The 13511-nt window shown below is 37.1% G+C and overlaps 1 protein-coding gene across 1 annotated transcript in view; it reads right to left on the reverse strand.

The window, feature by feature from the left end:
* Positions 1 to 13511, reverse strand: part of LPGAT1 (lysophosphatidylglycerol acyltransferase 1) — an 80283-nt gene that overhangs the window by 46913 nt on the left and 19859 nt on the right. Inside the window, exon 3 of the mRNA XM_006887962.1 lies at positions 5056 to 5174. Within this exon, the coding sequence (XP_006888024.1) occupies positions 5056 to 5174 (119 nt within the window). The remainder of the gene's footprint in view (positions 1 to 5055; positions 5175 to 13511) is intronic.

Here is a 13511-nt window from a genome sequence, read left to right on the forward strand (position 1 = left end):
TTCTCCAAAGTGCATGGAACATTCTCTAGAATAGATCACATTCTAGGTCACAAGCCAAGCATCAGTAGATTCAAAAACATAGAAATAATACAAACCATCTTGTCAGACCATAATGCCACAAAATAGAAATTAATAATAGGATGATAAAGGAAGCTGAACAACACCTTGCTTGAACATGACTGGGTAGTAGAAGTAGAATGAAATTAAAAAGTTTCTTGAAACTAATGACAATGAAGACACCACTTGCCAAAACCTCTGGGAAGCAGCCAAAGCAGTAATCAGAGGTCAACTTATAGATTGATCTCTTGAATTAAGAATAATCTAAAACAAGATACCACAACCAAGCTACATTACTGAGCTATCTCCTATCTAAAATTCTCCTATAAAGAATTTATATAAATAATTGTGCCCTCTCCAACTTATTTGGAGAGTATGCACAAGCTTCTAAATATTTATTGTTGTTGCCGTCGAGTCGAGCACAACTCACAGTGAAGAAACTATGGTAGTTTCTCAAAGTTCATAGTTTCCAGAGGCATGCTGTTTAGGCAGAAGATTCCACTCCTTCCAAACCTGTCTTAAACTGGGAGCTCCACCAAACACTGTCCACCATGGGTAACCGTTATGGCATTTGATATCCCAATGGCCCCAAGGTTCAGCATCACAGCAACACCAGTTTACCAAAGTACAGCATACTGACAGAACAGTTCTGTAGTTAGAAGAATGTTCCTCCAAAATATAGTAACAATCAACCCTCCTCAAGGTCTTGTTAACTCAAAATATTTATTAAACACTTAATAAAGTTTTCTGGGCAAAAATAAAACCTCTTAATTTTACCTTAAATTGCCATATACAAAAATTACACAAAAATTCAAGATTCCTCACTTAATGGAAACTTAATTAAAAAAGTAACAGCAGATTTGTTGTTGTTGTTGATGTTGTTATGTGCCATCGAGTCACTTGCAACTCTTAGCAACCCTATTACAAGAGCTCTAACCGCCATTCTATCCTGTGCAAACCTCGCCATCTCAAACACATTCATTCCCACCACTCCACTCACAGAATCAATCCATCTCATCGAGGGTCTCCCTCTCCTGCGCTGTCCTTCCCCTCTCCAAAACATGATGTCCTTCTCCAAAGACCAGTCCCTCCTTGCAACATGCCCAAGGTAAGTCAAATGAAGCTTCAGAATCCTTGACTCCAAGGAGCCTTCTGGCTTCACCCTCTCCAGGACAAACCTGTTTGTTCTCCTAGCAGTCTATGATATATTCAACATACTTCTCCAGCACCACAGCTCAAGGACATCAATTCTCTTTCTATCATACCTATTCATTATCCAACTCTCCAATGTATAGCACGTAATTACAAAGACTATAGCCTGGATCAGATGGACCTTAGTTACCAGCCTGACATCGTTGCTTTTCAGTACTCTTGAGATGTCCCTCACAACTGACTTTTTGCCAATGCAATTCGTCTCCTGATTTCCTGGCTGCTGTTACCAAGAGTGTTGACTGTGGAACTAAGTAAACAAAAACTATCTCAATCTCATCACCATCCATACTGATGCTGCCAACTGGCCCAGTGTTGACAATCTTTGTCTTCTTGATGTTGAGCTTCAATCCATATATATTGAAGACTACAGTCCTTGACCTTCTTCAGCAGATGCTTCAGGTGCACCATCTCAGTTTCAGCAAGCAAGATTGTGTCCTCTGTATAATGCAGGTTGTTGATGAGTCTTCCTCTAATCCTGATGCCAAATTCCTCCTCATAAAGCCCAGCCTTCTGAATGATCGGTTCTGCATAGAGAATGAGAAGGCATGGAGACAGAATGCATCCACCGCTGACACACTCCCTTCCTGATTCTGAACCATGTCATGCTTCACTGCTCTGTTCCAAGGACTGCTTCCTGGTCCATGTATAGGTTTTGCATAAGCGCAATCACGTTATTCTGAGATCCCCATTCTCCTCAAATTCTCTACAACTTGTTGTAGTTTTTGGAATCTCCAAGGTGCAGGAGATCCTGGCCAGATCACAACTGTGGAGCTTCCTTTTTACTGCCCTTTGTCTCTTCCTCTCCTACCCCAAAACCTCTGAGTAAAAGGGTTTGATCTCAATTAAAAAAAAATTTAAAAAAAAGATCAAGATATTTAAAGTATTTTGTAGCAGATCTGTTCAAAACAATGTGATGATTTCTTGACTATTGCTTTCTTGGGCGCTGAAAGTAAAATGAAATCCGGAAATGCTAACCTTTTTAATGTTTATCATAATGTTGTTTATTGGTCTAGTTAAGAATTTATGTATTTTTTAGCTGTAATTCATACTCTTTATTCTTCGACCGTCATCAATAAGTGCTTCAAGATCTCTTTGCTTTCAGCAAACAAGGTTGTGTCTTCTACATATTGCAAATTGTTAATGAGTCTTCCTACAATCTTGATGTCACTTTCTTTCTCATATACTCTTTCTTATTTTATTTGCTCATCATACACATTGAACATATTTTTCCTGATTTAAAGCCACGTATCATCTGCTTGTTCTGGTCATGTACAGGTCCCACAAGAACATAATTACAAGTCCTACCTACAAGAGCATAAGTGTTCTGAAATTCTTGTTCTTCATAAAGTTATTCATAATTTTTTATGACCCACAAAGTAGAATGTCTTCACTAAGTCAATAAAAAAAGAGGAAAACATCTGTTGGGTATTCTCTGCTTTCAGCTAAGATCCATCAGACATCAGCAATATCTTTTGCTTCATAGCCTTTTAGGAATACGACTTGAATTTCTAGCAGTTACCTGTTGATGTATTACTGCAACCATACTTGACTGACATGTGATATTATATGATAATGTTCAGTAATTTCTGCTTTTTATTGGCTTACTACTCTTTGTAATATAAACATAAAAAAGGACTTTTTCCAGTTAGTTAGTGAAGGTGCTGTCTTCCAAATGTTTGGCACAGATGAAAGCTTCCAGTGTTACAAACAAAACCCACTTTGGTTAAATAAAGTTAGATATACTAACAATTTAGCAATTATTTTTACATTAAAAAACACTTAATATAAGTCTTCAGAATAATCATTATAAATGTTATATCAATATAAAAGGGTTGGATTATTTGGATTTGTTGACAACAAATTCAACATTGTGAATTTAGGTAATAAATACAAATGCAAATACATCAACGCAGTGATATTCTTTTAGCAATTCAAGATTCCAGATATGATTAAATTTGTTCTACATTTCAGCAAGCTCCTGATTCTGACTTTTTCCTTGATAAATAAGAAAAAGACTCCTCAGCAACTAGACCTATTTCATTTTCTGATCCCATTCTGCTCTACTCAATTTCTAGAGCCTAAGCCTCCAATATGGACTGAGGCTCAATGTCAAGAAGACAAAGATTCTCACCATTGGACCAATTTACAGCATCAGGATGGATGAAGAGAATGACATTGTTCACAGCTTTAGTTTGCTTGGTTCCACAGTCAGCACTCTTGGCACCAATAGCCATGGGAAATTCTGCTGTTAGGGACCTCTCCAGGGTACTGAAGAGAAATGGTGTCATTCTGGAGACTAAGGTGCACCTGGATACAGGCCATGGTCTTTGCAATCACTTGTTATGCATCAGAGAGTTGGACAATGACTAAGGAGGATAGAAGGAGAATTGATGCCTTTGAGCTGTGGTGCTGGAGAAGAGTATTGAATGTTCCATGGACTGCCAAGAAAACAAACAGATCCATCCTAGAGAGGGTTAAACCAGGCAACTCCTTGGAGCAAGGATTCTGGGGCTCCGTCTAACATATTTTGGACATGTAAGGAGGGACGGGTCCTTGGAGAGGGACATCATGCTTGGTAGGGTGGAGGGACAGCGCAGGAGGGGAAGATCCTCTATGAGGTGGATTGATTCAGTGACTGGGGTAATCGGGATGGGTGTGTTGGAGACAGTGCGATTGGCACAGGACAGAGCAGAGTTTAGGGAGTTTAGGGCAGGTGTACATAGGGTCGCTAATGAGTTGCAAGCGACTCGACGACACATAACAACAGGAAGCACAAATTTATTCCTTCTTCTGTGATTTCTGCAAAGATTATTTCTCTAAGAAGGTCCTTATCTATTCTCTACTATTTCTGTCCCTAAATAGAACTACGTATTCTCCCATCAGAAAAGGATTTCTATATTGATAAGTAAATGGTAAGCTGACTCGCACCAAACAGTTCTCATTCTGCAATAAGCATTATTTGTGCTATTCTCCTTCCACCCACTCCTGAACTATAAGCTCCTTAAAAAATATTCTTACAGTCACTGACTATTAATATAAACACTTAGAAAATATCCATTGATTTTGATGTTTACTATTTGGTCTAATATTAACCCCATTCATTTTTTACACTTCCAATTATTTTGTTACCTGTGAATGTAACCTACCTAAATTTTCCCAAGGTGATAAATTCACCTAATATATAGATAAAGTTACCAATCACCCACTGTTGTCGAGTTGATGTCAACTCATAGCGATGCTCCATGAAATTTCCCCCCAGAGCACTATACCACGTGAGTAATGTAAAAACAATCCAAAACATAGAAACACTGGCTAGAGATGAGCTTAATAGCTTCTCTTTCCATTTACTTTACCAACATTTATCTTACTTTCTTATGGCTGAAGTCTCTCAAGATCATTTACTTCACAAACTCATTTTTCTCTCCTATCCTATGTATCCTATCCATTACTTATGTTTTCCTTTCTAAAAATGGCAATCTAGCACTTCATCTAAAGATAATCCTTCATTTGAATCACATTACCTTTGGTTTCTTCTCCATCATTTTTTAAGAGTCTATATCTTCCCTATTTAGACTTATTGTTTAATATTTTCAAGAATACACATGAAAAAAAAAGTATACACATGAAAATCTATGCTTAGGAGGCAAACTATCTTAAGATAATTGAACTGATTCCCCTTTCAAATGAAAAGAAACCACAAAGTAACCAAGTAAGTTCACTACCCACAAAAAAAGGGAGAAGCTCTCCTTCCCCTTCTGGCTGTTCTCTGCCTTCAGGGTAGCTTACCAGTCCTTTGTCCTGGAGGCACATCATGAGGGTGCACACATCGCCTGTTGCTTGATGATTCACCAGCATTACTGCCTCATCATTTGAAATTGCTTTAACATCTTCACCCCATTCCATCACTGCAAGAATAAAAAGTCTATGTTAAGTCTATGTTACTAGAAATCTTCCGTCAGAAAAAAAATGGTGTACATTGATATATCACATCACTAAGTAGCACCTTAGTTCAGAACTAAGTTTATTTCCTAAAACAATCAACATTGATGTAACATTTTTTTGAGCATTCAGATATTTACTGTAATATAAAACTATCATAATTTTTGACCTAGAAATTCTACTAGGAGCTTAGAAAAACATTTGTTAAATTAGCAAAGATACAGGTGTAAAAGAAGCTTAATTCAAGGGGAGCTCTGGTGGCCTAGTGGCAAGAAGCTGCACTGCAATCCCAGAGGAACACGGTTTGAATCCACCAGATGCTCTGCAGGAGAAGGAGGCGCAATATCCTCCTATACCAGTCAGATCTGATTTGACGGTACACGCACACAAAATAATAATAAAAAAAAATTTAAAAAAAAGAAGCTTAATTCAATTTTATAAGTATGCCAACAAATAAAAATATATGGAATAACAGAAATCCATTAAAAGAAAAGTGAGACTCAGAAATATTGTGTTAATGTTATATAAATGTATATTACCTCAGAAAGGGTTCAAGTGAACAAAGTAAATCACAATGTTATGATACATCATCCACGTGAAAAAAGTAATATTTATATATTGCCTTATAAATTGAAATTATCTAGAAGAGTTAATTTCAAATTATTAATATTGATTATCATTAAGAGATAGTTCCCAGGGCGATTAAAATTATGCTTTACAATAAAAATATCTAAATATTGCTAAATTATGTAAGAATTGTTAAATATATTTTTTCACTCCTTTTTCAATGAGTAAAAATTTTAAAAAATAAAAGCATGCTCACCTAAAGATTTACTGCATCAAAACATGTATGCAGACTTTAAGAACATTAATGATATTTCTATACATTGCCTTCATTTGTATGGCAAATTACTTCACAGAAAACACTGAGAATTCACATATTAGGATTCTACCAAGAAGCTTCCAGGTTCCCCAAATGAGAGGCTGATTATATACAAATCAGTGTTTTACCCTATTTTCATCTCAGTTGAGGGGGAACAAAACCCAAACCACCAAGGAACAATTGGATAGCCAACAGACACCTGAAAAAATGTTCAAAATCACTGATAAGAGATGCAAATCTAAACCACAAGGAGATACTAATCCTAGCTCCTCTTGAGTATTTAATTTTTCACTCTCCTGTCTTATTACATCTTCAGTTAATGTGATGTCCAAACATACTACTTAAAATGACTTTAAATATTTCTATTTGACTAAACGAATGTTTTGATGATGAGAGACACTCCACCACCCCTGGCCTTGCTCTGACTGCTAACGTTGTACTTCTCCAATGAATCCCTCCACAGATGGAGTCAGTCTGTTTCCCATGCAGCCCATCAAGTGAGGTCCATGGGTAAAATCACCATTTGTGTTTTTTGAAAAAAGGTATTTGAGCTCCTGTGCTACAGCACCATCCTTTCCCCCTTCTACCTCTCCACAAGCACCTCAAGGTATGAGAGCTCCTCCTAAGAATTTTTAGAAAAGAGCTCTCCTTTTTTCTTCTTACTAAAACCCACGTGAGTGGGCCTCCATAAGAAAAAAAAAACCCAATAACCCAATTACAAAATGCAAAGGACATGGAAAGACTTTTCAGAGAAAGTCATTCGAATGGCCAACAGACACATGAAGAAATGTATTACTTGGGTGGGACCGGAGAGCTTTATCCTGAATGAACTAACTCAATCCCATAAGGACAAATACCGTATGAGATCATTATTATAGAACTAGAACGATGACTAGTAAAACCTGTATGAGGATCCAAGGGAAGGAGGGTAGAATCAGAGGGATGAAGATGGGCAGGGGGTGAAAATCATAGGGCCGCACAATTTGATGGATGGAGGGTGGGGTGGGTAAAGAAAATGGGAAAGATCCAGCAGGGATCTGGAAAGATGGTAATGGTGAGCATAGTTCAATGTTGATTAATTTTATAAAATATAATTAATCAGAATGATTGAATGAAACAGTGTGAATGAAGGATAGTGTGAAACACAATGTATACAAACTCTGTAAACAAACCAACATAAAATAAAAATTTTTAAAGGAGAGATTAATCCCCACAGCAATAGCAGACTTGTCTAACACATTTAAAAAGTTAAAAAATTCATGTAAGGGAGGAACAGATTAAACAAGCAGAGATGGGGTAGGCAGATCTGCCAGTAACCTTCCCAAGCACCCAGAGAGAATCTTCCTCTATAGACAGTACTTCCAATTAAGAACTTGATTCTCCTCAACTGAAAGAAAATTCCAGTTTGTTAAAGTCATTCTTTTGTGGTATTTCTGCGATAAATAAAAAACTTATTCCTGTTAAGTTGAAACAAACTTTGTTAAACCTCCAGGAGATTTTTGGGAAGCTGTAAATCATACAGGAGGAAAATGCAGATTCAAACCACTGCCCAATTCTTGTTAAAGTAGCACTAAAGAATGGAGACAAAGGTACAACACTGGGTGAGTTCAAATTATAGCCGCATCAACTTTCCTTCAGAGTGGTCTTTCCTTTAACTCCATGTTCCCAACTAACTTCACCTGACAAATCGATTTACGGAAATATATCTAAACAGCTCTACGGAAATACATCTAAACAGCTCATATAACTCATATACTGCTCTAAAGAGAAGAAATTGCTACAATCCTTTTGTAAATTTGCAAATCAATTTGCAATAGAAGTAAAAACTAAGAAAAGCACAAACATTTTCATTAATCCCACTTCTGGGAAGTCATTTTTGTGTACAAAATAGCACATATGGTTATTCATTGTAGCACTATTTAAGAGCAAAGATGAAAACTACTAGAAAAGGAAAGTGAACCAAATAAATTATATCTACGCAAACGGATATCATGCAACCATGGCATTTATGTACTGATATAGGATGACAAATGTACTGTAAGGAATAAAGGCTAAGTACAGAACGGTGTGAAATACACTATCAGTTGAGTTTTTAAAAGGATGAAGGCGTATATATTTACTAAGTGTAAATGCAACATATCATGCTCCTTTTGACAAACATTCAATAAAGTCACGGAAATATATACACACACATACACCATTCATTCATTTACTCTTCTCTCAATAAATCAGTGTAAGATCCTTTTTGGGATTGAATAGCATTAAAATTTCCAAAATTCTACTGTGTTTCTATAAATATTGACATAATGAGGGGCAATGTGGATATACAATCTTGCATTATCACTACTGGTTAATTAGTATTAATTAGTAACAATTAACCTATGAGTGGATACATAGGCAAGCAGGCAAGATGAACAGTTATGCATAAATGAATGAGACTAGATCTATGACCAAACAGGTTTGATAGATGTTATTTTTACACATATATCTGTATGTGGTATAAGTATATCCATTGACTCATAGTGAGCCTATGTACAATAGCTCTGAACCCTGCCCTCTCCTGAGTCAGTCTCACTGACTCCAACACATACACCCTCAATACCCCAATTACTGTATCAACACACCTCATCTGGGATCTTCCTGTCCTGCACTGTCCCTCCACCCTTCAAGCATGAAGTCCTTCTCCAAGGACCCGTCCTTCCTGGTCACATGCCCAGCATGTTGGACAGAGCTTCCAAATTCTAGCCTCCAAGGAGAAACATAGTTTCACCCTCTCTAAGACAGACCTATTTGTTTCTTGTAAACATAGGTAAACATACACATATAAGTATGAAAATACACATAAAATTTACACACATACACACACACACGTAAAAACAAATGAGAACAAAATTATGAAACTAGTACTTCTTGTCTGAACTGACTCACAGATGACCCTGGGTTTTCAGAGGCAGTAAACTGCACAGGAGAATGTTCATCCTTCTCTGATAGAGCAGCTGGTGGATTTGAACCACGTGCCTTCAGTATGGCACTGCAACTCCTTACCACTAGGCCAGAGCTCCCAGAACTCCCTGAAAACTTCTTAGCCATAACCAAATAACTTGAGGGAATGAGCCACTGGGCTTAGAAGGTCAGGACCATAGCTGAGGGGGAACACTGAGTTAAAACAGCATAATATAGTTCACAAAGACAACTCTCCTACTTTGGTGAAGAGCGATCAAAGTTTGCAAGTAGCCATCTAAGACATAACTTTCCCCATCCAGAGTAAAGAAGAATGAAGAAAATAAAATACTAGTCCAATGGACTAAGGGACCACATGGATATCAATCTACATGACCCTGGCACCAGAAAAAATAGATGGTACTCTGCTACTATTGTTGACTGTTGTAAAAGGGAGGATAGAAAAATGGTCCTTGATAAAGCTGCAGAAAAAAAATACAGCACAAAACTCAAAACCACTTTATTTTTTGTTTTTTTTTAATTTTGTTACTAATTTTAATGAACATTTACAGAGATTAGATTTTCATTCATTCATTGTTGCATTTTTTCTTTACCCCCGTCCCCCCAATTCATTCCTCTCTTTGAAAAGCAAAAAAATAAACTTCTTCGTTGATATATAATCCTCCCGCCCCTGCCCCTGCCCCCAAAACCACTTATTTTTTAAAAAGCCAGGCTTATCGGTCTGATAAGAGAGTCCCCAATACCATGACCTTAGCCCAAAGCTGAACTCACCTCCGTAACTGAATTGCCAGCCTAACAACAGACAAGCCTGTAAGGTGCTTAGGAGAAAGGAACAGGAGTCCAAAAAGGTGGTATTTGCTGTGAGATAATGCTCAAAAAGCAGGGAGTCATAGGAAAGGGGGACTGGAAACCAAATCCATGGATAAAGTTAGAGGGATTTGGTTACAATGTGGGGATTACACTCTGTCACAAAATATAAGGTATATGAATTATTGCATGGAAAACCAATTTGCTTTGTAAACATTCACTCAAATCACAATAAAAATGAGCTACTCTTGAAGTCTTTTGGCTCCACTACTATATAAATGTCTTATAACCATATATACTTCCTTTTACTGCCATCCCTGCCACATGCTGGGAAGATAATAAATACCCCTCGGGCCAACAGGTAGGATAAGCATATCAGTGATTGTTGTTGTTGCTGTAACTCATGGCGACCCTATGTATATAATAGCCCTAAACTCTGCCCTATCCTGTGACAATCTCACCATCTCTGACACATCTATCTCCATTACCCAAGTCACTGAATCCATCTCATCAACGGTCTTCCTCTCCTACGCTGTCCTCTCCACCCTCCCAAGCATGATCTCCCTCTCCAAGGACTGGTCCCTCCTTGCAACATGTCCAAAGTATGTCAGACAAAGCTTCAGAATCCTTGCCTCAAACTGAAGAGGAATCAGTGATTATTAATGGCAAATAATAACTTTTAAAAAATACATTTTAAAAAATAATTTTAAAAAATATATCACGTTTGTTTTCTATAAAATATACAAATCTAGTAAGGGAGATTAGTTTAAATGATCAAAATACAAACTGAACTCAGAAATCCTCAACTTTCTCTGTCTCCCCCTTTCCAAAATATTTTCTCTCCAAATTATATTTCTTTTTCTTATGAAGTAGAGGGGAAAGCACAAATGCACACTGTACTTTAAAGTATCTACGATATTTTACTAAGTATCTATTAAAGTATCTATGATATTTTACTAAGGGAGCTCTGAGGGTAGGGAGTTAAGCTGTCGACACAAAGACATACATACATGTAGTTTGAAACCAGCTGCTCTGCAGGAGAAAGGCCAATCTCCTCCCATGCAATTTACAGTCCAGTAGGAGGTTCAGTTATGAGTTACTTCTAATCCAATGGTACATGACAAAAACATGATATCTTACTATTGTTATTGTTGTTGTTAAGTGCTGTCAAGCTGAACATGAGTCATAGCGACCCTACTTATCATTTCTCTATATTCAGTTTCCAGTAGCATGTTGTTTAGGAAGTGGATGCCACTCCTGCTTCCAAGCCTGTCTCAATCTGGGAGACCCACCAAACACTGCCCACCCTGGGAAATCATTTGACACAACAGTGGCACAGCATTCAGCATGACAGCAATTCCAAGTTATTTCAGAACAGCAAATTGACAGACCAGTGCTCTAACACTTAGAAAAATGTTCATCCCAAACATAACACCTGGCCCAGGGCCCAACCACCTTTTAAATACAAGGCCGATCCACCAGGTCCCCTGGTTCTGGTTGACTTTAAACAAGAGGCTTCCAGCCCACAGCTGGAAGCTAAATTGTTTGTAACAGTCCACACCAGACCTTCACCAAAACAAGAGAACCTACCTTCTGGAATCCAACCACTTCACACAAGAGCCTCCAAAATAGAGATGTTACTATTTGTATAACATTACATTTGTTATGTTGTTGTCCTATTCTGCTGAGTGGATTTTCTGAGGCAGTAAATCCCACAGGAGGATATTACCCATCCTTGTCCCTCAGAGCAGCTGCACTTTTGGGATTGCAGCACAAGTGGTGGCATAGTCCTTTGGGAGTTGTACTACTAACTCAAAGGCAGTACCTATTCTGGTGGTTTAAATCTACCAGCAGCTCTGAAGGAGAGAGATGCACGATGTGATTTACAGCCTCAAAAATCCAATTCAGGACAAGAGCCATGAGAGAGAGACTATATGTATAACATTAAATGCCAAAGTCCTTTTCTAAATATTTTACAGTTAAAACCACTGAGAGATAATCTTGAGCATGTACTCTGTCTCAATCAGCATTTAGGAAAAATTTTTTTCCAGCTAAATGTCAATGTACCAAGATTTCACAAGTCACACTAAATCAAGATAATCTGCAATAGCAATAAAACCATGAACTTTGAAATAACCTGAACAAGAAATTTAATTTCTAGGGCCTATGATATTCTCTTGGAATATACTTTCTAGATCACTGCTGGAAACATGAATGACTGAAAAAAGTCAAAATAAACTGTTTCTAGATAAAGAGCTATTTATTTCATGTGTGAAGTACCTACGTTCATTAGACCAAATCCTGCTATGCCAGGACCAGCATTACATGAGTTGAGACAAAAGTTTATCCATATCCAATAGAATTAACAGTATATTAAAACAGAAGCTATGGAAATTTGCCAATTCTTTTCTTGCAATTAGAAGAACAACTATTTTAACATACTGTTCTGTAAAACAAGTGCTCAAAAATTAATTGGGTCAGGTCTACTACTATTTTCAAAGAGACTGAAGGGCAATGGGATAACTCTTCGAAGAAAGTTTGTATACTTTGTGTTTCACACTATTTCTCATTCACATTGTTTCATACAATCATTCTCATGCATTAGGCTTTATAAAATCACTATTGGACCTTGCCCATCATTATCCTGTCTTTTTAGATCCTTCCCATTTCCGTCTTCCCCTCCCCTCCACTCAAACGACACAATTCTATGATTTTGCCACTACTCATCCTCACCCTTCTGCTCCCATCACTTCCCCCCTTGAGTTCCCATGTTTTTCTAGTTATCTTATTTTTGCAATAATGGTCTCATGCAGTATTTGTCCTTAGGACACTGAGTAAACTCAATCATAATGCTCTCCAGTCTTTCCCAAGTAATATAGGATTTTGTATATGAACTCTGTAAGCAAACCAATCAAAAAATAATAAATAAAATCAACCAGGAGGTATGAGAATAACCCAAATGAAATATAACCGTAACTACACTTCTAATTGATAAGGAATAAAATAGCCAATTAAAAAAAACAAACCTCCAATTGAAACAATATTTTCAAAATTGCTATACAAGACCAAATATTATCACTAGATAAACAGACTCAGACCGGCTTCATTCTAGTATATCAAAAAATATAAAGGTATACAGTTAATATGTCAGGAAATTCTCTTCTCTAAATGAAAAATACTAACTTGTTAAATCATATTCCTTAAAAATAGTTATGTTAAATACATTATTATGTTGTCAATTTGACTCACACTAATTGTGACTTTACAGGGGAGAACAGAGTTTGCAAAGCTGCAATCCTTACAGAATCAGATTACTACTTACCACAACTTTTGGCCATCAAGCAGCTTGGGTATTCAAACAGTCAATCCTTCAATTACTAAGTGTTTTACTATGTGTAACAGTGGAGGTTGTGTAAAGTGAAGAAGACCTGAAGTACCTGCTGCCTTAGATCAAAGATTACAATATGTGCACATCTATGTTTATTCCTGCATTGTTCACAATAGCAAAGAGATGGAAACAACCTAAATGCCCATCAACAAACGAATGGGTAGAGAAGCTGTGGTATATTTGCACAATGGAACACTATGCTGCATTGAAAAACAAGGAACTCATGCAATATTATTCAAAATGGGTGAACCTGGAGGACATTAT

The sequence above is a fragment of the Elephantulus edwardii genome, unplaced genomic scaffold (assembly GCF_000299155.1).
Source record: "Elephantulus edwardii isolate Elephantulus edwardi_28Jun2011 unplaced genomic scaffold, EleEdw1.0 scaffold00063, whole genome shotgun sequence".
NCBI lineage: Eukaryota > Metazoa > Chordata > Mammalia > Macroscelidea > Macroscelididae > Elephantulus > Elephantulus edwardii.